The sequence below is a fragment of the Colletotrichum acutatum genome, assembly GCF_030867785.1.
Source record: "Colletotrichum acutatum strain CBS 112980 chromosome Unknown BDZ83scaffold_139, whole genome shotgun sequence".
NCBI classification, from domain to species: Eukaryota; Fungi; Ascomycota; class Sordariomycetes; order Glomerellales; family Glomerellaceae; genus Colletotrichum; species Colletotrichum acutatum.
The window spans coordinates 1-19,275 of record NW_026849133.1 but is presented as its reverse complement, the minus strand read 5'-3'; the positions used below and the strand labels follow the sequence as shown (position 1 = coordinate 19,275).

Genomic DNA, 19,275 nt, shown 5'->3' with positions numbered 1-19,275 from the left:
GAGAATGAGCAGCTAAATGTATTGGACCTTTTCCTTTTTTTTAAAAAAAAATCTTTGAATCTCTGAATCAGTATTGGTAACACGCTTTGCAGCATGGTGGGATCAGATGGGACGTTGGTAACGTTACTTTGTACTAACAGCTGATTGATGATTGTTTTATTGTCTATGTATTCTCTCATCAACACCAGAAGCGGAACTGGTCGTTGGCTCATGATGTGAAGCTGCAGCCAGTGGTTTCAGATAAGGCCAGTTATGTTGCCATTAAGGCCTTCATCCCTAAGGAATTGATGCTGGTATAAGTCGTGCGATGCTTTCTAACCGATTGGCTGATAATATGTCATAACGGATATGCCCAGTGCATTCGGGTTTGGCCTGTCGTACCAGAATGTTATCGAAGGGTACGTCTTCTTCCACGCTCTCCTATAGCAGTGTATGTAAAGCTCCTCACGATCTTCAAACCTCCTCTCGACGGCCCCACGCTCGATTTTCTCACACTTCGCAAAGTAGTCGTTGGCATTGTCTTGGTCCCGGTCAATCGCGTCGAGTTTGCGCCGTGGAGAAAATCGGAAGAGCGCCCAGCATCCAGCCTTGTTATAATCGTCAATGACGATCGTCCTTTTGTTGTCATATGCCCGTCGACTTTCGTTTCGACGCCGAAAATGCATGACTTTGATTTCATTAATCCTTGCTTCGTACTTGATATGTAGTGTGCGGAGACCCCTGCGTTGTTTGGTCTCGAGGGTTGATGGTGTTTCTTGCGAGGCAATGTCGGTCTCAGGTTCCGATCCTGACGAGGAGCCGAATGAAATTTGTTCTTCTATGGGACTTTCTTGAACTAAATCTCCGTTCATAGAAAGCCGATGACTGACTTGTGTGAAAGACCTAGGCCGGTGAAGCACGGTCCACGGACGAGAGACGCTTGCGGTTCCGGGGTATGAAGACATGATGGACAACAGTGTTATGTCGTGATGCAATACAAATTCATGAAACCTCGTGAGTTCTGAAGGAAATACGATTAACCTGTAGGCGGTATGGGGTTCTACGTATATTGATGGCATATGCTTTCTCCGATATGCGGAATCTTCAAGTATACTGAAACCTATCTCCGGCATTTATGAACCTCAATGGCTGCGGTCTCAGACCGGAGCAAATACCCTCATGCTCTTTCAAGGTCCCCAAATTGAATCATACAGAATTGAAGATATCATTAGTCTCATCAAGGTTCCGCAACATATCATAGGCTACCGTTGATATGAAGGTTCCTAGACCACATGTAAGCACGGCCTGGACGTGCTTGAACTATATTTCCGCATTTCCTAGCTTCAGCGCGGTGCGTGAGATAATAGTCATGGGGACTTTGTGTCACGGGTGTCTGATGAGTAGATTACAAAGCACTTTATGTATATGTCCAGTTATCAAATTGACACTTAGGCTTGAGTAGAGGCAACGACTAAAATAACATCGCCGTCCGCTGCGTCCGGATTGTCAGATTCCAGCTGCACCCGTGGAATATCCAACCATCGTTCTGCCAATGACTTGCTAGCACTGGGCCAACCCTTATTTGCCGAAGTAGACAACGCAAAGACGGACTCGACCAGGACTATTTCAAATCCGGCATCAAGGCCGCCGACAGTAGCATGAGAAACGACCGGTATTAAGGTCCTAGGGCAGGCCAAGTTTGTGTTCGAATCAGGCTTCAGTGGGAAGCTTTCTGATATTGTCTGACGACTGCTCGGCGACTTTGAAACCACGCCGCTGGCGCCTGCGGAGGACAAGATCAGAGTAGAAAGCTCTTTCTGTAAAACCCCTTCGGCGGACCCAAAGCTGGCGTTTTTCGGAACTTCGTAGATGACAGACAGAGGCAACCCATCAGTCTGGCCGCCCTTTTTGCGCCCAGAGATAGCGAAGCCGCCCTCGATTGTGTGTAGCGTCTTGAGTTTCTCGTGCACCTTGATTTTGTGGACTCGAATATGCCAGTCCGGCCATCGGTCAGACGGTGGAATTAGCGTGGTGTCTACACTAACGGCTCTGTCACCCCATGGATACCATTTAGCGCTCGCAGCTTGTACTTCCTGCGTGCCTGAAGCTGTCTTGATAAACGCAGTCGAGAAGCGCACTGGTTCAGATTTCCACTTAACCGCCCACGTCTCGCCACCATCGCGACTCAGAGCAAGGGCGTTGTCAGGAGCAATCTGCTGGATCAATGGGCCCGTTGGGACGGAGAATGTAAAAGCCGACGAGTAAGCAAACTTGCAGTACTTAGCCTGGTTAGCCTTCATTGGCCATGCTACAAATTGTCCTGGCGAAAGGAGGAAATGATGGTTACTGCCAGGGTGGTTGCACACAATCTGCTGAGGGGCTGGGACGAGCGCAACTGAGTCTGTGGAAGGAAGAGAGGGGTATGGCTCTTCCTCTGCAGTCCAGAAATCATCGTCCTCCGCAAGGCCAACCGCAATGAGGGTCTTCAAACACCAGTACGGAGATTGAGGTGAGTTGTAATCTTCGCACAGGTACATGTTCCTAGGCTGAATATGAGCAAGAATCCCTTTGACGTGGCTGCGGATGGGCTGGGTTTAGGTGTACTTACGGATACAGCCACCCGATATTCATGGTACCATCGGGATAAAAGACACCATCTGAGTTATTTGCCCACCATCTAAGATGTCTCAGGAGGAAGCCTTTGATGGCCCCGGGGGTATGAAGAGGTTTTGGCATGTCGGGTACTTGTGCCAGAGCTAGAGCAGCGAAATATCCTCCGCAGGCGAAGCGATAAGTCAAAGACCGGCCGAAAGGTATGGCGGAGCCTAAAGAATCTTAGCCCATTGCATGGTCGGGGTCAAAAGTTCCACAAAAGAACTCACCTTCAGAGTCAAAATATCGCCAGAAAGTGGCACCGAAGTCTCTTGCTCTCTGGCGGTACTTCTCCGCTCGTTCAGGATCGATATCCGCAGCAAACCGAGAATACAGTAGCTGACTGAACTGAATAGCAAAGCTACCAGAGTAGTAGTCGGCCTGTCTTCCGATTCCTATCGCATCGCGTCTGCCAGTCTTCTCAAACTGCTCGAACTCATTCTGGGCATGCTCTGTTGTTTGCCAGGGACCGTCTGCCGACCAACCATCAAATCGGTAGAAAGTGTCTAGGAGCGCTAAGTCTGAGTTTATCTCATCGCGCACACTTTCATATGGCACGCCGCAGACTTTAAACAGAGCCAAGTTTCCAAACACTCTGAACCAACGCCAGTTGTTCTTCGGCATTTCCATCCCATTCAAAGACCGGAGCCAGTTGGTGATGTTTTCCTTCGACTTGTCACTCAACGGCTTGAAGATACGACCCGGTGCAGACAGGAGGGCAAATGCTACAATCTCGGCCTCTACCATGCGCTGATCGGGGCCAAGAATTGGTCCCCAGTACTCAGGGTGCTCGGGGTCGGTTCCTGTGACGAAGCCGTCGATCCATGGTTGGACTACTTCGGTGATTGCAGTTGACAGTGCTGGATCTGAAGTGGCATCGGCTCCAAGGAGCAAGGCACCTACAGCCCATAGTGGCCGAGCGAAACCTTCGAGTTGAGCGGCTGTTTCATCAAAATGCGTTGCCGAATTTACCGGAACTCGGATCCGGCCCTTGGACGGGGAGAAGTGGGGTAGGAGGGGCCGGAGCAGTGCGAGGGTAGCTTGTACCAAGTCCGCCCTGGTTCGGAGGGGATTGTTGGAGAATCCTGACAGGGGTGGCATTGTGAGATATGTTCGCGAACGCACAAGATGGCTTGTGCGGAATGGAAATGCTCAGAATATGTCTCGTCACCCATCGGCTGGTCTTATTTTGTCTTGCGATGATTTCGAAGACTATTGGTTCCACTGTGGCTTTCCCAGATGCGTCGGATATCGGGGTATTTGTCGGACAGCCTGCCGGTATCCGTTCGATGCGCCGGCCAGAGAAGGTCTGGAACCAAATGTCCTACGACACTGCAATCCTTCGCACACTGTCAAACCTACATGAAATCGCTGACGAGCTAGATAATGTAAGTTCATTGACTTTTGTTGCATCTTTACTGCGAACTACTCGAAATTGTTGCATGGTTTCTTCCGTCTCCAAGAAACCAAAGTCAACCCCGCGGATGGTATTAGTGTGCCTCTATTTAAGACAGACAAGAGACGTCAATTGCACTCTTTCTTTCTACTGTTGTTTCATTTCAAAAGGTTCGCTATTGATGCGGTCGCTTCATGTTGGCAGTATATTGCTCGAGGACTGCTATCCTGCGTCGCTCGTCGGAAGGCAGTCAACCTCCGAGGCGTTGAGTTCAGGCAGAAACGGAACACGCTGCCTTCAGTATAATAATGATGTGAGATCCCGACCTGATATTTAGTCGCTCTGGAAACTAAACGACCACAATCACATAGGTCAGAGTGATGGCACCCTCTTATGACGGGAGCCATCGGCACCTGAACATTTCTTGCAGCTCTTCGGAGATTTGTGCATGCAACATGCTGCAGGTACCCGAAACCCTAGCACTCGAGAGGCATATGATGCCAGGTTTCTTCACTCATTGGCCATAAATTGTGTTCACTATGCCACATGCATATACAAACTATGGGTGTGAGACTTTTCAACAAGGGTACAGGTATATGGGGATTAGAGCTGGGTCCAGGTGTTCAAGTTCGCTTACAACGATAGAATTACCCGCGCGATGGGTTTGCTCCTTTTCCGTTCGACAACTTGTCGGACGTCGAGTTTCAAATTTGGGTAAGAAGCTTGGAGTTAGGGGAAACAAAAAACAAGCGCAACGAATCGAGTTTGCTAAGTTGTGAGGAGCAGCCATGGAGTGAGTTCATCTGTGCTTCCGTCGGTGCCAAAGAGGTGAAATGTGATAGGCGACGGTTGAAGACTTCGGCCCATATGAAAGATTAAGTAGGTAGTCGATGGACATTAAGTTATATAACTCAAAAAATACGCCTTCTCCAAGACCACCGGAAACATCTAAGCTCTTGTGGCATGTGCTAAAAGAAGTGTGAAAATACAACTGAGCCCGGACGACATAAAGGGGTTTCAATTGCTTCTCAGCGTGCGATCGAATTCTCTCCCCCTTCTCTTTACCAAATAAACCTCGCTTTCCCCAGATACCGAGATCGAAGCCAAGCCGAAATCACTTTTGCTCGATATTAATCATCAACTAACCTAACTGCTTATGTTTAGACCAGTGACCGCCGACTAGCCTTTGTATGGTGCCGGGCATCGGCTCAAAGGAGCCCGCAAGCGCTAAAGACACACTCTCCAGTTTCTCCGCACCAACCTCGTTCCACCAAACCGCCCACTTCGTGTTCCTCGCTTGCTCACCCCTGCCTCGATATCCTCAGAGTGCGGGGGAAACTTTCCGCCTCCCCTCTGCTCGTCCGCTTATGGGAAGGTGAATCGTTATGGTCAGGGGAGGATTGAGTTCAAGAATCAGAAGAGCTTAGTGTAGAGAATCGATGCCGTTGCCCCAAATCCCTCGGTCAAATCGAACCGAGAGCACCCCAGACGGTTCCCCTCTCCACAGCCACCCCCAACTTTCCCACCTCATAAACACAGGAATCCTCTTTTGATCCCCTCTTGCATCGTCGCGTCGCACGATTCCATGGCCGACGATTGCCACGTAACCGACGTTGAGAGGAGCCACACGCAGAAACGCCCGCGCCGCTCGCACAAACGCCCTTGTCTGCGGCGTTTATCGGATCTTTGACTCTCGGTCTCCCGCCGATCGGTCCGGGCTCTCTCCGGGACACCGCCACCACCGCTGCCGTGAGCCTGCTACTGAGCGCCGATCCTTAGAGCCGGTATGGATCTGACCACACCGGCGCCAGCTTCGGGGTCGCAGCCCCCTGATGGCTCTGACGGCGATATCCCGTCGTGTCAGGGCTGTCGGCGCCGCAAGCTGCGGTGTTCTCGCGATCAGCCGATATGTTCCCACTGCAAGCGGTTGGGTAAGTTTGCTGGGTGCCACACTCATGTCGAAAATGGATGTAGATAGACATACTGATTTGGTAGACTCGCCATGCGTGTACGATTTGAAGAAGAACAAGCCGGGTATCAAGCCCGGAGCGGTTGAGAGTCTGAATCGCCGAGTGGGTAAGTCTCACCCAAATCGGCAACCCTGCCACATGAGTTCAGCATTGACTGTCGTGAAGAGGTTTTGGAGAATGCTCTATTGCAAAAGTCCAGTGAGGGATCCTACCCGACCTCAAACGGCAACGGCAACACAGAGTCGCACAGCGCGCCGGCCGAGTCCCAGAACGTGGTCGGAATTCTCTCCTTGCTGGCGCGTGAGCTCCACAAGCTCAATTCGAAGACCAAAGCTGGCTCCCAAGCTGGCACACCTGAAGGGGCAGCCGAGCATGCCGTGTTCTCTCCCACGACGTCCAGTTCTTCCAGGCGAAACACTATCGATGGGATTGAGATTGTCTCACATCCTCACAATCAACCAAGAAAGCGTCGGAGGGTCGATAGCTGTGGCAACCCCAACATCGATCTGGCCTTTCCCTTGGAAGACTTGGAGAACATTACAACAAGCCTGCCAACGCCTGAACTTCTGGAAGACATCATCAACATCCACTTCAACATCATTCAGCCCTGGATTCCGATCCTTCACGAGACACAGTTTCGGAGGCGTGTGCATGACCCGGAACAGCTGCCCCGCTTGGTGGTCGTTCTCCATGCTATGGTAGTTGCAGCTCTTCGATTCGTCGACAACTCGGAAATCCGACTCTCAGCACTAGAGGTAGAGCGCCGGACGTCACGGTCAAGAAATATCGTCATACTCAACGCGATGGATCATCTTTCGGTCGAGAATCTGCAAGCGCTAGTAATTTTAGCTTTCAATGATGTGAGTGCTGTCTCAGACTGGCTCTTCGAGGTATTGCCGATTCGCGCTGCTAACACTGTCAAGATCGGAAACGGAGATGCATCAAAGGCTTGGTCAATCGTAGGCTCTCTCACAAGGACTGTCGAATACCTCCAAATGAGTATCGAAGCCGATCACCAAGACAAGGAACCTCTTCTGAAGCCGTTGCCGTCAATACCGCCGCCCCAGAATTGGACCGAAGAAGAAGAACGGCGACGAGTATTTTGGAATATTTTCAACCTTGACAGGTGAGCCTTATGTAGTAAAACCTCCGTTGCTGTGATACTGACTGTAGTTTTTCAGGTTTTGCTCCGTCACAACAGGGTAAGGCTTCACATAAATGCATGTAAAAGTAGACAGCCAAACTGACTTGCACAGATGGAACACAAGTTTGACATCCGACGACGTTTACCGTAGGCTTCCGGCTGATGGTGGACTTTGGCACAAGGAAGAGTCGGTTATCACTCCCTTCTTTGGTATTTGGGATCGATCAGCCGCCAAGATGGGCAACTCCATCGCCTTTCTACCAGCACATTATCCCAGTCCGGAGCAGACGGCTGATGCGCCACCACAAACTCCCATCACTGCCCATCCTCGCAAAGGTCCTAACACGGTCGACATGACCACAGTCGGGGCGTTTGCATACTGCATAGAAGCGACCGAGTCTCTTAGTAGAGTCACGACATACTTTCTTCAACAAAAGATTAATTTCCTCGATAGACAGGAAGTCAGCAGCTGGCTTACTCGATTCAAGGAGTTGGATCTGCGTCTAGTGCAGTACGTATACATCCGTGCTATCGGGGGTTCTTCATGCTGACAAGACTTTAGCTGGAAAATGTTCCTGCCTCAGAAGTGGAAGGACTCCAACATCTCTCGCCAACCTGCTCTCATCAACATGGACCCCAACCTCACGCTCGCACACATCACTCACAATACCTCAATGATTCTTCTCCACCAGCGCATAGCTTATCCAGAGCCCCGTTGGTCTAACATAGTGAAGCTCCCTAGCTTCTGTAGTGCCGAAACCTGCCAGGAAGCCGCAGTCGAGACGACAACCATTACGGAGAAGTACTTGAAGTACACCCCCGAAAACAGCCCGGCCACCAGCCAATTCGCCTTTTGCGTCTTCATCAGCGCGAGAGTACTCCTCGGTAAGTGGATGTGAACCCATAATAAACAGGACGACGTCCTAACGTTCCCAAGTCCATTGGCGGTACTACGATGCAGAGCTTGCCCCAGAATTCTGGACCCTAGTTGAGAGCATGGAAGAGATGGCCAAGCGCTGGGTCGGGCCCATCCTCAAAGAAAAGCACGCCCAGTGTCTCGCTGGCAAATACGCTGCGCAGCTCCGCGACCTTCATCGCAAGTGTCAAGCAGATCCCCAGTTCACTGTTGACGTCTTGGGATACTCTAGCGGTGTCAGCGGTCAGGGATGCAGTCCTGCTGCTCAGACGCCAGCTTTCAGCCACCAGCAGGGCAACGCCTTGTTTGCTCAGAGCTCGAACAGGATGGCGCCGCCCGTCTCAAGTCCATTGGCACCGAATCAGACGACGGGATTATCGCAACCTCGGCCGCCGCCCATCTTCTCAAATCAGCAGCCGCAAGGTCAAATGAGGCAGGGCTCGATGATGGGTCCCATGGGATCTCCCATGCCGATGACTGGGTTTACTCCGAGAGATTCGGATGCGCCTGACGAGCTTTCTGCCATCTCGCACATGCTGATGGATCAAAGATTCATGGAAATGGATAGAATCATCAGTTTTGACGACATGATGTTCACAGCACAAACGGCAAACAATGGTAATGCGTCCATGCCAGTCAACGGCTGGGGCCCTGTTGATAATACACAGCTGGAATGAACGAGAGCTGAAGGACTTCTCGTGCGAAAAACGATCTCATATTCTATTCGTGATACCCTTATTTAGCCTGTACATACACAAAGCACTATGAGTTACACCAATCCCATCTTCAGCAGTCTGTTGCCGAACTCAATCAAGTAGTAATCGCCGTAAACCAAGCCATGGTCCCAGTATCGCTTGTGATCCCGCGTATTGTGGTTTGCCGTGGCGTTCTTCAAGATGGCGTCAAAGGTCTTGCCCTCCTCGGCGTCTGCGGTTGAGATCTCGCCATTATTGAAGACGAACTTGGCCTTCTCCGTTGACAGCGAGAAGTCGAGGGTATCCTTTACGATCGTAATGGCCATATCCCGGTACCTCGCGCTCTCCTTGGCCAGGCCCTGTCCAGCCAGAGCCTGGGACAGTACCAGCATGCCGTTGGCGGCAATGATGCCGGCAGATGAGTCTCTCAGAGGAAACTCCTCATTTTCGATCGGCGCGTCAAAGTCCCAAAGCGGAACATATCGGCCCTTGGTTCTGTTCTCGCCCTCCACAGGGAACTCGACAGACTTTGGTGACGTCTCCAGTCGCATGAAGAAGTATTCTGCGAGGCCACGGGATACCTCCAAGAACTCCTCATCGCCGGTCCACAGGAACGTCTGAGCGTAGCCAAGAATACCCCAAGCTTGACCTCTCGCCCACGTTGACTCGGCGGCGTATCCCTGGCCCGTTCTTCGCTCCTTGATCTCACCGTCCTTAGGATTAAAGTTGACGACGTGAACGTTGCTGTACATCTTCTCTTTGATGATACCTCTAGAGTCCTTTTCAACGCGGAGGTTCGACTTGATCAACGTCTTGGCGTGTCGCGTTGCGGCATCCCATAATTCTTGCTCGCCAGTGTGAGATGCAGCGTAATAAAGCAGGTCCAGATTACACATCGAGTCAATGATAACGAGGAAATCGTCCGTCAAACTCGTAATGGTGACTCCGTGCTGGGTCAGCGCGTCCCACGACCGGATCGCTCCGACAGTGGAGTTGTACCGTGTGTAGAGAGCCCTCGCCGCGGTCACGATGGAGTCCAAGGCCTGCTTATCTTGGGCAATCTCCCACCTCACTCTCATTGATGGCTGGATCATGAATGACATGTCGTGGGTATCCGTGCGCTTGGCTGTGGTGTGGAGGGGTTCCGACCATGAGGCACCGAGCGACCATAGCTTTGACAGCAAAGCCGCCTTGTCTTGTCCACCGGGCATGGTATGAGGGAACTTGACTAGTCTCTCAATGAGGGAGTAGATGTTGCCTGGGAAAAAACCACAAGTCCAGAAGTCGGCCTCTCGCAAGATGTACTTGCCGGCTTCCGGGCCCGTCTGGAGGACGTACTCTGGGTATGCCAAAGGAGGATCCTGTGTGTCGTGAGAAACTGATGTGACATCTCAGGGTAAGAGCAATGCCACTTACGTTGTTCACAAGTGCATCTGCAGCTGTTCTAAAGATTTTGGCCGTGACGTTCTCCTCGAACAAGCCCTCGACTTGTTCTCTAATAGGCTTTGATTGCGCCATCTTCCGTCTCAAGGTAGTGACAGACCGGCCTCCTGATTCTGAGATGCTAGTGTCGCTATCAGCATTGAGCTCAGTGGTGCTATCAGACTCAGCATAGGTCACGTCCTTCGGGGATGAGACGTCATCCACCGGGATGGAGGTGTGTCCACTGAGATGCGCCATGTTGACAGAGATGATTCAAGATATTCTACTGTAGCAGTTGAGGCATTGAGACATTCACTTACGATCTAGGTGACCCTGGAATACTCGGGGCTAGAGTCTTATAAGGGCGTGAGTGCGAGTTGGAAAGGCTTGAAAGTAAGCGGAAACTCTGTGTTGGCGCCGAATGAAGGAAGCACGGTATCTTCGGCCTGTCGCTCGGGACAAGACGTTGTATTCCTCGCAGCGGACTCGCGGCAAGATCCAAGATTGAGGCGTTCGGTCGAAGCGTCGGGGAACCAAAGTCTGGTTGGAGCGGTAATCGGGTGGTGGTGCAGTCTCTACGCGGAGGATTTTTCGTCCGGACGATCGCCCGATGCCCGAAGTCGAGATCTTGATAGTTCTGATTCTTCCGACTTGGCTCTCTGAAGTCTAATCTTTTTGCCAGAACATTGTCATCACGTTCTTGAAGTTATATAACCCGCCGTCGTCCTTGCTGTTGCAAGTTTGGCGACGCAGATCAATCATCCTGATCTTTGGTGAAACTGTGCGACCAGACACAGCCGGCTTCTGGTCGGCGTGGAACTTCCTCACTATGCTGCACGAGACCACATGCACAACCATCTATCTGCACGACTCCGAGGAATCGAAGTCCTCGTTATCATCTGGAGCGTGAGAGCTTGAACGTCGAGATATCTGTAGTTCCAATTGAGCGACTGTCTCACTCGCAACCTGTTTCGGTTGCAAAGGCTGCTCACAAGCAGGTTTCGCTCAGTGTCGGACTGTCGGTGTTGTCTCCGCGAACACCCCTTGCCTCCAAGCCGCATACACCAGCACTTTTATTGACATGATTAATTGGCATGGCCAAGAACGCGAGAACCAAGCTGTCGGTACAAGTTTCTCTGGAGTGCATGTACGGTTAGCCTCCGCGGTGAATTGAGAATCCAGGCACGCAGCAACGGTTTGACTCAAGTAGGTGCAGAACTTCAAGAGCTAGAGAGATAGCAACACCGAGGCGCGACGGCAGCTCCGGGTGCCTGTCACCAAGGCCGGAAACAACGCATTGAATCAGTTCAGGCCACTTGCGCGGCTAGATAACAGCACATGTGACATATCATGGTCCTGGATATTCTGACTATCCACCCAAACAAGTCCGAACAGCCGGCAACGGCAATGTTACCCGACAACGTGGTTCATCTGATATGGTCCATTCGTGCTGAACCCCTGTGACGTGAGCAGCACAGTTCGGCTTGGCGGCGCAGTGGGAGTCTGGAGATCTCCACGTCCTCCACGCCATGCTGTAGGGCTGAGCAGCTCTTTCAGCTTGACGCGACGCTCGGAAAAGAAACCAAACGTCGTGATGTCTTCGCACGCACCGCGCTGTTATCAGGCTTGTCCGGAAAACCCCCACAGGCTGACGAAAAGTTTATCAGTTAGCTCATTTCAATAATCCCGCTCATCGTCACGAATGTTACCCCAACCAGCTAGAAGAGATTAGTCGACCCCACAAAGTGGATGTTGCACGACGTCGCGGACGCCGCCGCCAACACCCGCGCAAACCTCTCTCACCTTGGCAAAGCAGCATCTGCCAGTCTGAGGTTCTCAGCACCGGTAAGCGAGTAGGAAGAACCATGATTAGCTAAAATGAGGTAAAGCGAGAAGTTGACAGGGCGAGGCCTCTCCCCAATCGCCGCCAACTTGTTTATAACGCGGCAGCGGCCCGGCCGCCGTGGGAAATGAATGGCTTCCTCCGTTCCCCCAGCTCTCGGCCCGTTCTTCACTGCCGGCAATCATACCCTCACTTTGGTCTTTTCTGGCTAGCTGCAGCTCTATTCAGTTACTAGCTCCATCACCAGTATCGTCAACATGAAGACCTCTATGAACCCCATCGTTGCCTCGCTCGGGCTGGCCATCGCCCGTGGCGTCGCGAACGCCGCTCCGTCGGTTTACGCCTCCAACCACACTGCCGGCCCCGAGTTGAAGCACTGGCCGGCCGAGGCGGCCAAGGCCCTCAACACCATGATCGCGGCCAACGCCAACCAAAGCCAATACGCCGTCTTTGACATGGACAACACTAGCTACCGCTTCGATCTCGAGGAGTCGCTGCTGCCGTACCTCGAGAGCATTGGTGTCCTCACCCGTGACACCATGGACCCGACCCTGAAGCTCATTCCGTTCAAGGATACGGCAAACCACACCGAGACGTTGTACAGCTATTACCTCCGCCTGTGCGACATCGATGACATTATTTGCTACCCGTGGGCTGCTCAGATCTGGAGCGGTATCCCCTTGAGGGAGCTCAAGGAGCACGTGGACGACCTCATGGCTCTGAACCGTACCATACCTACCACTTACTACGAGGGCGACGTTATCACCCCCACCGAGGTCAGCCCTCCCAAGATCTTTACCGGCCAGGTTGAACTCTACAACAAGTTGATGGCCAACGGTATCGACGTCTACGTTATCACCGCCGCTGCTGAAGAGCTGGTCCGTATGGTCGCTGCCGACCCCAAGTACGGCTACAACGTCAAGCCTGAGAATGTCATCGGCGTCACCATGCTCATGAAGAACCTGACCTCCGGCGACCTCACCACCAGCCGTAAGCAGATCGAGGACGGCACCTACAACGAGGAGGCCAACCTGGACCTCGTGATCACTCCCTACCTCTATACTCCTGCTACCTGGATGCAGGGCAAGTGGGCAGCTATCCTCACTTACATCAACGAGTGGCAGGGACCTATCCTAGCTGGTGGCGACACCCCCGCCAGCGACGGCCCCATGATCTTCCACGGCGTCAATGTTGCTAAGGGCGGCATTCACCTCTGGATAAACCGCAAGGACAGCGCCATGGCGACCATGAACGAGATGATTGTGAACAACACTGCTGCCCAGAAGGCGAACAACCTTCCCGTCACCGCGGACAAGAACTGGGTTATTGTTACTCCTACTCAGATTCAGTAAATCTAGGAGTAAAAGATAGACGCAGCCACAAAGGCGTAACAGAACTAGATGACCAATATAATGTTTTATCATGCCATTTACCATGAGCCTTCGTCTTTGGTACTTCTAAAGATTGTTGTACACATGTCGAATTCGACCACCAGAACTACCAGCGCAGAAAGATGACTTGCAGTCTGGGGCCGTTAAAGATCCCCCCAACCCGTAAACTGTAGTAAGCACTTGCCTTCACTCATGGCCACCCTTGTTTCGATTACACCACACAGACGGGCGTATTACTCTCTGCAACTCGAAGATTGACTTAAAACTGCTCAGAAGGGTCAAATCTGAGACGGGCCAACATGCAAAAGAGAAAACACAGCCTCTGAGGGCAAAATCATGGACGATCTGGGAATCGAACCCAGGACCTACCGCATGCTAAGCGGTCATTATACCACTAAACCAATCGCCCATCCTCTGATCTAGCCCGGACTTGAACCGGAGACCTTCAGTGTGCCACGTGAAGCGCAAGATGCGTTCACGATGTTAGACTGACGTGATAACCAACTACACCACCAGACCATGTGTTTGTTGCAAGGATCGTGCGAATGAGGGCCCAAGTGATCTGCGGGTCTGCGTGTTGTGGGAAAGGTCCAGCCTCTGTGGGGTGAGAAGACTTTTCTCCACTCAGATTCAACCAAAAGCAGTTAAGCATCGTCTGCTTCTAGCCAAAGGGTGGCAGGTGGTTTCTGAATGAGAATAGAGGATGAAGCTGATTCAAGAATGATACGCAATAATCAAGTTTAGGAATTGTCCGGAGCTAGAAAGCAGTTGGGGATTTCGAGAAGACTGTCCTTGTTGGCGCCCAGCCCAGTCCAACATTGCCAAGTCCAGCTGCCATGGGTGACTTGAAAGTGCTCTGGAACTCTCATGGCGCAACCAGTCCACCCAGTTCTTCGCTGTCTTCCTTCCCACATCCTTGCACAGTTTGTTCTAACTTTAGCTTGCCCGTTCATGGAAGTCATGCCCGGGAAACGGACTGCAGACACGGGGCTTGAAGCCTGGGACAGACTTATTCTGTGCCGCAAGCTAAGCCAAGCAGGCCCACCCTGTTTGCTGCATGTTTGCAGGTGAGGATAGCAGTCCAGCAAACCAACCAATATCACAGGTCCAAAAGGGCACCTTTGCACGAAAGCATCTTGGCCTGCATGCTTTTACATGGTTCTAATCACTGCCGAGGCCAGTCAAATTGCCCCAACGTGACGTTGGTTGTTGGAAGGCGGAAACGTTATGTTCTCATTCGTCAGCGAGACAGCCATTGTGCAAGGTGACAAGCGGCACAGCGATGCTGAAGAATCTGGAAGTGTCTGTGTTGGAACTGTCGCTGGCGTTTAATCCGGTTCCTCCGGCGTTCTATTGAGAAAAGGCTACGAATTCCCCTTATAGTCGTGGTCTTTACCCCCTCATGAATATGTAAATTGTTAGAAACCAACCTTTCAGGTGTTGATCCGGTGCAGACTCGCCATGAGGGTCATACTTTTGCACCCCGAAGATGACTTCGATCGAACGGCCATGGCCATGGCATTAGTTGGAGCTGCAGGGGTTCTCCTAGTCTGCAACGTAAATTCCACTCTGTCTGACAAACGCCAATTCATTCCCAGCTGATTGAGGCAGCTCTTATCACAGTACAACAACTCCCCTCTCAAACATATTCCAGGGCCTTGGCACACGCGATGCTCAAGATTGAGGTTGAAGCTTAGCCGGTTGACTGGAACCCGCATGACATACGTACACCAGCTCCACGAAAGGTACGGAAGCATTGTCAGAATCGCACCAAATGAAGTATCATGCATCGATATCCAATCAGTTTCCCAAGTCTACAAAGTTGGCGGCGGTTTCGAAAAGGCGCAATGGATTGGCGACTACGCAAAGAAGCTACCAGCATTATCTCTGTCCATGATTTTGAACAGCGAAGAGGCGAAGCAGCGGCGAAGACTTTTGCAAGGCTCCTTCACTCTTGCATCCCTGCGGAAAAATTGGGAATCGACTATCAGGAGCAAAGTTGAGATTGCAGTCATGAAAATCAAAACAGAGGCTTTGGCGGGCTCATCAAACTCTCACAAGTGGTGGACCTATATGGCCGCTGATATCATCAGCCAGCTCTCGTTTGGGCAGTCATTGGGGGTGTTGGAATCTGGAAAGGTATGAAAGAACAATTACTTGTTATATGGCCTTGATACTGACGGACTAACCACATGTGCACTGTGATGTCGTAGAGTACGATGTACATGCGAGCTATTGAAAATGCTCTGATAGCGGACGTTATCCAGTGCGAGATCCCGTTCCTCGCCTCTGTATCTCAACTCATACCTCGGGCACTACTTCAGACATTCTCCCGGCAGCTTGAGCAAGTCAGGCTTGGTGGCGCAGATGGAGTAGCGAGTGTGAAACAGCGAGGACCATCATCAACTCAAAGTATCTTCACGGAGATGATTGCAGAATGTGACAACGAAGGCCGGTCTTGGTTAACAAAGGAGGCCGTCAGCATGGAGGGTGCAGGTATGATGGTTGCAGGAACAGACACAACCGCTGCCGTTTTAACGTACCTCATCTGGTCAGTGTTGAAACAGCCAGTCTTGCAACAACAGCTCGAGGATGAGATTGCCCTACTTGGCGATGACTTTGACGATAAATGGCTTGAGACGTGCCCCATCTTGAGTGCTGTCATAGAAGAGACCTTGCGCTTATATCCCGCCGTCCTCTCATCTCTACCTCGGCTTGTCCCGGAAGGGGGTACTAAGCTGTCATCGCACTTTGTGCCCGCAGGTACTGTTGTTTGCAGCCCGGCCTACAGTTTGCAGCGCGACCCGAAAGTATTTCCGGACCCTCATCAGTACGTTGACTTAGACCATTCATCCGAAAAGGCACGGGCTAACTCGAGACTTTCTAGATTTGATGTTGATAGGTACCTACACACGACCAAAGTCTCCCTCCAACAAAGGCAGTCATACCTCCCATTGGGAACTGGAGCTAGAGTTTGCATTGGTCAATATCTGGCAATGATGGAGCTCCGGCTTGCCACTGCCGTATTCTTTAAAAGTTGTCGCGGGGCAAAACTAGACCCAAACATGCCAGCCGACAGCATGGAAATGAAGGATTACGTCCTTCTATCGCCAAAGAAGAAGCGATGCAATATCACGTTGATCTAGAATGGCAAGCCCAACAGACGTCGGCTACTATGGATGTTTCTTGAAGAAAGTCTCTCAACATGAATTTAATGTAAGCTGAGAAAGTTTTAGCTTTTTGACAACGGAATTATGCAAATACGGAATGCCAATTAGATATCTGCACTGCCCATATTTATAGGAGAGGGCACCTACTCAATATTGAAGCCTTTTGAGAGATTGCCTGTTAACCGACCATTCGTTCTTGCCAAGAATAAACGCTTTCTACCCTACAAGTAGATGTTCATGGGTGAGATTGTGACCACATCCAAAGCCAACTCATTCTAGATCCGCCAAGGTCATAGGATAAAGTCTGCCAGATAGAATATTCCACGCCTACGCTAAGCCAGTCACCTTACTCAGAAATTGGTTTCCTTGGTAGACTGAGTGATTTACGGTAAAGCGCCACCATCATGGCCAAGAGTACATTCCCTAAGAGATGATGACGTCGGTGGGCCAAAGCCGGCGTCATCGCCTAACATCGCCTAATAGCTAGGTTCCAAAAGGTGACACAAGCTCGGCATCATCACTGGCACCTTAAATTTAACACCCCACTACTTTCAATGGTCTTGTTATCAGGCTTTTCTGGCTCTCAGATCCATAGATGCTTCATTTAGTTTCATCTCGGCTATATTGCATGTAGCCGACGACCCTCATAAATACCGTGAGAACATTTGGACTACTGCATAAACGTCAAATTATCATTACAATTCAACGATACGAAAATATGGCTCCCTCAGAAGACAACCTAGGATTCAAATGTGCGATCATAACCGGTGGTGGTGGCGGCATCGGCAAGGTGATGGCCCAACATTTCATTTCGAAGGGCAAAAAAGTCATCATTGCGGGACGCACAGAGTCGAAACTACAAGAAACAGCAAGAGACATCGGGGCTGTCGACTATTACGTGCTGGACACGGGCAAGGTCGAACAGATCCCCGACTTTGTCAAACGTGTCACCAAGGAACACCCTGACCTAGACTGCCTCGTCAACAACGCCGGGGTGCAACGCCCTCTGGAGATTCTCAAAGACGACGATTTCCTCTCCAAGGCGGACCAAGAAATTGACATCAATATCCGAGGCCCAATGCATCTGGCTCTAGGCCTGTTACCACACCTTCAGACCAAGGAATCCGCCCTTATCATAAACGTGTCGAGTGTACTGGGCTTCATACCATTCTCCATCATCAACCCCGTCTACAACGGCACCAAAGCTTGGCTGCACTTTTGGAGCATGAATCTTCGCACACAGCTCAAGCACGGCGGTTCCAAAGTCAGAGTTGTAGAAATTGCGCCACCGACAGTAGCAACTGACCTGCACCGAGAGCGATCGGATCCAGACGACAACAAGAAGGAGAATAATCCGGATGCCCTCAGCGTGGATGAGTTTATGGAGGAAGTTGCTAGTAAATTGGAAGACGGTATCGAGACCATCGGGCCGGGGATGGCTGGAGAGGTCATTGACAGATGGTATGGTGCGTTTGGTGAGCAATACGCAAAGGCAGCTGGGAGCAAATAGGTGGATCATTTATCAAAGTGCGCAGATATCACATACGTTACCTAAATAGTATTTCTCAATCCGAGATTGCATCCCCTATTACTGATAATATGAACGACTCACCGGAACTCTACACGGAGTATGACGCACAATGCGAAACGGTGCCCAGCAGAAACATCGCGACATTTTAATATGATATGGGCCAATCAGTTGCAGCTTTCGTAAGGACACATCTGATTCGTGAGCTGCCTCAATCACCACGTGGTGCGAGGTAAGATTATTGCGTCAACGACGTATTTCCTGCACACTTCTGAAATCCTCACATCTCATTATGAATCACTAGTGCGCTCCTTGCGCAATCCTCACAATCCAGGCCTTGGCTGAGCTTGCTCAGGTTGACTCCCAAGCTCACGAAGCTCCTAAAGAGGCGTTCTACTGACACCATGAATAGTACGACGTGTTGACACAGGCCACAAACGACGGCTGCAATTTATATCAGTTATCCTTGAGTGCTTCATACATAACTCCTACGATGAAGCAAAGTAGCCGTGATAACGTCGTTCATCATATAGATTGACTTGCCATATCACAGAAACATAGTTGACACATGTACCAACATTGCCTAAATGCCTGAGGGGAATCTCTCTTTTGTATATAGCACAATGGTACGATTTTCGGTCTGTCACTATACTTTCCAGTAAGGCGATAATCAAGCCTCAGAAGAATTATCAACAAGTTGATAGGTACGGGTGTCAAACTTGACTTGATTGCACTTGCGGTAACGCTGCTGCCAGCACGGTTGTTAGGGAGCATACGCTACGCTAAAGGCCACCGTCTCGGCCACGTCATAATCTGCATCCATCTCAGCATTGCCGAAGATGTGCAGAGCTTTCACAATAACCTTGTATCTACCTGGCCCGACCAAGGTCCCGTTAGCCAGTCTTCCATCCCATTTGGTGCCCAAAGTACCCCTAGGTTGATATCCGAGAGGGCTTTGAAAAATTTCTCCAACTGTGGTCCAATCGTCCCCGTCGGCGTTGGCCACCACGACATACATACGTACAAGGGCAGATCCCATGACCAGTTTCACGGATAATTCCGGGTATTCGTATATTCCTGCTGACGGACTGCTAGGCGTGTCTAAGGGCGGTAGCGTCCACGTCTTGTTTTCAGCGGCAGGACTTCCTGTCCCGTCGCTAGCACTCGTC

General features: G+C 51.0%; 7 protein-coding genes and 2 non-coding genes across 9 annotated transcripts; 4 read left to right on the top strand and 5 right to left on the bottom strand.

The window, feature by feature from the left end:
• Positions 1-1,406: 1,406 nt before the first annotated feature.
• On the bottom strand, positions 1,407-3,807 carry BDZ83DRAFT_709584 (uncharacterized protein). The gene is made up of 3 exons (XM_060511572.1): positions 2,862-3,807; positions 2,588-2,804; positions 1,407-2,520 (listed from the first exon to the last, which is right to left on the bottom strand). The coding sequence occupies exons 1-3, from the start codon at positions 3,730-3,732 to the stop codon at positions 1,428-1,430; spliced, it is 2,181 nt and encodes a 726-aa protein (XP_060359669.1). The 5' UTR covers positions 3,733-3,807; the 3' UTR covers positions 1,407-1,427.
• A 2,006-nt stretch (positions 3,808-5,813) lies between these two features.
• BDZ83DRAFT_756789 (uncharacterized protein) lies at positions 5,814-8,734 on the top strand (the record flags this gene model as incomplete). Its single annotated transcript, XM_060514796.1, has 8 exons — positions 5,814-5,958; positions 6,023-6,103; positions 6,163-6,857; positions 6,921-7,123; positions 7,179-7,199; positions 7,254-7,652; positions 7,704-8,026; positions 8,079-8,734. 8 exons carry the CDS (start codon positions 5,814-5,816, stop codon positions 8,732-8,734), a joined length of 2,523 nt encoding a protein of 840 aa, XP_060359668.1.
• Positions 8,735-8,780: 46 nt separating this feature from the next.
• BDZ83DRAFT_83842 (unsaturated glucuronyl hydrolase) lies at positions 8,781-10,644 on the bottom strand. The gene is made up of 3 exons (XM_060515947.1): positions 10,495-10,644; positions 10,169-10,316; positions 8,781-10,113 (listed from the first exon to the last, which is right to left on the bottom strand). Exons 2-3 carry the CDS (start codon positions 10,268-10,270, stop codon positions 8,827-8,829), a joined length of 1,389 nt encoding a protein of 462 aa, XP_060359667.1. The 5' UTR covers positions 10,271-10,316; positions 10,495-10,644; the 3' UTR covers positions 8,781-8,826.
• A 1,306-nt stretch (positions 10,645-11,950) lies between these two features.
• On the top strand, positions 11,951-13,445 carry BDZ83DRAFT_637691 (phosphorylcholine phosphatase). The gene has a single exon (XM_060509319.1). It carries the CDS (start codon positions 12,275-12,277, stop codon positions 13,367-13,369), a length of 1,095 nt encoding a protein of 364 aa, XP_060359666.1. The 5' UTR covers positions 11,951-12,274; the 3' UTR covers positions 13,370-13,445.
• A 300-nt stretch (positions 13,446-13,745) lies between these two features.
• On the bottom strand, positions 13,746-13,817 carry BDZ83DRAFT_t277. The gene has a single exon. It is a non-coding gene; the product is annotated as a tRNA-Ala (tRNA).
• Positions 13,818-13,823: 6 nt separating this feature from the next.
• Positions 13,824-13,927, bottom strand: BDZ83DRAFT_t276. Its single transcript has one exon. It is a non-coding gene; the product is annotated as a tRNA-Val (tRNA).
• Positions 13,928-14,782: 855 nt separating this feature from the next.
• On the top strand, positions 14,783-16,888 carry BDZ83DRAFT_796468 (cytochrome P450 3A17). Its single transcript, XM_060515872.1, has 4 exons — positions 14,783-14,965; positions 15,020-15,547; positions 15,622-16,238; positions 16,296-16,888. Exons 1-4 carry the CDS (start codon positions 14,870-14,872, stop codon positions 16,552-16,554), a joined length of 1,500 nt encoding a protein of 499 aa, XP_060359665.1. The 5' UTR covers positions 14,783-14,869; the 3' UTR covers positions 16,555-16,888.
• A 261-nt stretch (positions 16,889-17,149) lies between these two features.
• Positions 17,150-18,207, top strand: BDZ83DRAFT_637674 (short-chain dehydrogenase). The gene has a single exon (XM_060509318.1). The coding sequence runs from the start codon at positions 17,297-17,299 to the stop codon at positions 18,086-18,088; it is 792 nt and encodes a 263-aa protein (XP_060359664.1). The 5' UTR covers positions 17,150-17,296; the 3' UTR covers positions 18,089-18,207.
• Positions 18,208-18,701: 494 nt separating this feature from the next.
• On the bottom strand, positions 18,702-19,186 carry BDZ83DRAFT_637672 (uncharacterized protein). The gene is made up of 2 exons (XM_060509317.1): positions 18,969-19,186; positions 18,702-18,919 (listed from the first exon to the last, which is right to left on the bottom strand). The coding sequence occupies exons 1-2, from the start codon at positions 19,143-19,145 to the stop codon at positions 18,884-18,886; spliced, it is 213 nt and encodes a 70-aa protein (XP_060359663.1). The 5' UTR covers positions 19,146-19,186; the 3' UTR covers positions 18,702-18,883.
• Between the last annotated feature and the right edge of the window lie 89 nt (positions 19,187-19,275).

What these genes read in the sequence shown, in the direction of transcription:
- BDZ83DRAFT_709584 (XM_060511572.1), bottom strand. Translation starts at nt 3,732, where the DNA reads ATGCCACCCCTGTCAGGATTCTCCAACAATCCCCTCCGAACCAGGGCG. An exon ending in GCGATATTTTGACTCTGAAG is followed by an intron (nt 2,805 to 2,861) that starts GTGAGTTCTTTT and finishes AAGATTCTTTAG; the next exon opens with GCTCCGCCATACCTTTCGGC. An exon ending in AATATCGGGTGGCTGTATCC is followed by an intron (nt 2,521 to 2,587) that starts GTAAGTACACCT and finishes TATTCAGCCTAG; the next exon opens with GAACATGTACCTGTGCGAAG.
- BDZ83DRAFT_83842 (XM_060515947.1), bottom strand. Translation starts at nt 10,270, where the DNA reads ATGGCGCAATCAAAGCCTATTAGAGAACAAGTCGAGGGCTTGTTCGAG. An exon ending in CAGATGCACTTGTGAACAAC is followed by an intron (nt 10,114 to 10,168) that starts GTAAGTGGCATT and finishes CACGACACACAG; the next exon opens with GATCCTCCTTTGGCATACCC.
- BDZ83DRAFT_637691 (XM_060509319.1), top strand. Translation starts at nt 12,275, where the DNA reads ATGAAGACCTCTATGAACCCCATCGTTGCCTCGCTCGGGCTGGCCATC.
- BDZ83DRAFT_796468 (XM_060515872.1), top strand. Translation starts at nt 14,870, where the DNA reads ATGAGGGTCATACTTTTGCACCCCGAAGATGACTTCGATCGAACGGCC. An exon ending in GGGTGTTGGAATCTGGAAAG is followed by an intron (nt 15,548 to 15,621) that starts GTATGAAAGAAC and finishes GTGATGTCGTAG; the next exon opens with AGTACGATGTACATGCGAGC. An exon ending in GTATTTCCGGACCCTCATCA is followed by an intron (nt 16,239 to 16,295) that starts GTACGTTGACTT and finishes GAGACTTTCTAG; the next exon opens with ATTTGATGTTGATAGGTACC.
- BDZ83DRAFT_637674 (XM_060509318.1), top strand. Translation starts at nt 17,297, where the DNA reads ATGGCTCCCTCAGAAGACAACCTAGGATTCAAATGTGCGATCATAACC.
- BDZ83DRAFT_637672 (XM_060509317.1), bottom strand. Translation starts at nt 19,145, where the DNA reads ATGGGATCTGCCCTTGTACGTATGTATGTCGTGGTGGCCAACGCCGAC. An exon ending in TCGGGCCAGGTAGATACAAG is followed by an intron (nt 18,920 to 18,968) that starts GTTATTGTGAAA and finishes AGATGGATGCAG; the next exon opens with ATTATGACGTGGCCGAGACG.